The 2,127-nt window shown below is 31.6% G+C and overlaps 1 protein-coding gene across 1 annotated transcript in view; it reads left to right on the forward strand.

Moving 5' to 3' along the window:
- Nucleotides 1-2,127, forward strand: part of vsig8a (V-set and immunoglobulin domain containing 8a) — a 28,948-nt gene that overhangs the window by 6,627 nt on the left and 20,194 nt on the right. The window contains exon 4 of the mRNA XM_014002375.1: nucleotides 1,970-2,118. Coding sequence (XP_013857829.1) covers nucleotides 1,970-2,118 — 149 coding nt within the window. The remainder of the gene's footprint in view (nucleotides 1-1,969; nucleotides 2,119-2,127) is intronic.

Here is a 2,127-nt window from a genome sequence, read left to right on the forward strand (position 1 = left end):
CTTAAAATCAGTAAGAACAGTCTTAAAATCAGTAAGAACACCCTTAAAATCAGTAAGAACACCCTTAAAATCAGTAATAACAGCCTTAAAATCAGTAAGAACAGCCTTAAAATCAGTAATAGCAGCCTTAAAATCAGTAATAACAGCCTTAAAATCAGAAAGAACAGTCTTAAAATCAGTAAGAACAGTCTTAAAATCAGTAAGAACAGCCTTAAAATCAGTAAGAACAGTCTTAAAATCAGTAATAGCAGCCTTAAAATCAGTAAGAACAGCCTTAAAAACAGTAAGAACAGCCTTAAAATCAGTAAGAACAGTCTTAAAATCAGTAAGAACAGCCTTAAAATCAGTAAGAACAGTCTTAAAATCAGTAATAGCAGCCTTAAAATCAGTAAGAACACCCTTAAAATCAGTAATAACAGCCTCAAAATCAGTAAGAACAGCCTTAAAATCAATAAGAACAGCCTTAAAATCTGTAAGAACAGCCTTAAAATCAATAAGAACAGCCTTAAATTCAATAAGAACAGCCTTAAAATCAGTAAGAACAGCCTTAAAATCTGTAAGAACAGCCTTAAAATCAATAAGAACAGCCTTAAAATCAGTAAGAACAGCCTTAAAATCAATATGAACAGCCTTAAAATCAATAATGACAGCCTTAAAACCAGTAACAACAGTCTTGGTAATTGAGTAATTTTGTTGAGAATCTGTAATTTTACCAGTTTCATATTTTTAAATCGTAACATTGTTTTCTTCGTTACATTCAAAAACCTAAAAGTTTTTACCTTTGTACGTTAAAATTTAACACCTGGTTACACGTTACAAATTTAATATGACCTGAACTCATCATGAAAGGAGTTGTTTCTGCACTCTAAAAATGAAGAGTTGAATTTATTTACCCATATTTAGTCAACTGGTTCCACTAAAGCAAGTCGAGTTAATGTAATAAAACTGGACTTATGTTTTTGTTTACGTACCAGTGATCTGTTTTACCACTGTTCTTTTACTGTGTCTCATTGAAAATAAAAACATTTGTTTAATTTTTTTTAATTTAAAGTTAATTGTACCACATTTTGTGCAGTCATTGTAAAGCTGATACGATTGATTTACTGAGCAACCAGTCTGTATTAATGGTGCTAAATTGTGGAGAAGTTTTTTTTTTGGTTATAAATTATATTTACACAAGACACTTTACTTGTATTTTCTTTTTTTTTTTCATTTAATAACCTTAAGGGGATAAAGATGTTCATGAAACTTAAATTTAGAACCAGTTTGAAAGAACGGTTTACCTCAATCCAAGGAGTGAGATTATGGAATAATCTGGAAAATGATGTTAAAAATGCCAGATCAATGTACAAGAGAATGATAAAAGTGGAATTATTGAAGAAATGTGAAGTACTTCATTGTATTTTTTTTACTGTGCATATAATTTGTTTTAAAGAAAGGAATGGAGTTTTTTAATTGAACTGAATTGAATTGAATTTATTTTTTATTTAAGACAGACTGGACAGTTTTAGTCATTTTTACAGAAAACAGTTTCTTTTTGTTTTCAGGCAGACAGCAGCTCAGTCATTCTTTATTATGACTCAGGTTTTATTGAGTTCTTACAGACAGAACTGTTGTTTCCTCAGAGCTAAATYATGTTTTCCAGAATATCTACCTCCATTGTTTTCACCCAACTAAAACAAAGGAACCAAGAAGAGAATTCTTCCTCTTTGTGTGCTAAAACAATTAGTACTTTTCTCAGCTGTGAAATTCATTTTTCTCAGTCACTTTCWGTTAAGACATTTTTACTTTTACTTATTTAAGTACTTTATACACCTCTGCTCTTTACTTGTCACTCTCAAAATAATAAAACTACATCTAACACAACAACAGTTTTACAGCTTTATTTATTGATTCAGTTGAATATTTTGTAGAATGAAATGAAAATGAAAGTGAAGATGGTTGTAATAATGGAATGTTTTAAATAAAGTGTTGTTCTTTTGCTGGTTTCCTCAGTCAGTGTGAGCGGAGAGCTGAGGATCAGGAACCACTCTCAAAGCTCCGCCGGCGTCTACCTGTGTGAGGTGAACAACGCCGTCGGAGCAGAACGCTGCAGGATCAACCTGAGAGCCAACAAGGGTGAGAGAC

The sequence above is a fragment of the Austrofundulus limnaeus genome, unplaced genomic scaffold (assembly GCF_001266775.1).
Source record: "Austrofundulus limnaeus strain Quisiro unplaced genomic scaffold, Austrofundulus_limnaeus-1.0 Scaffold13, whole genome shotgun sequence".
NCBI lineage: Eukaryota > Metazoa > Chordata > Actinopteri > Cyprinodontiformes > Rivulidae > Austrofundulus > Austrofundulus limnaeus.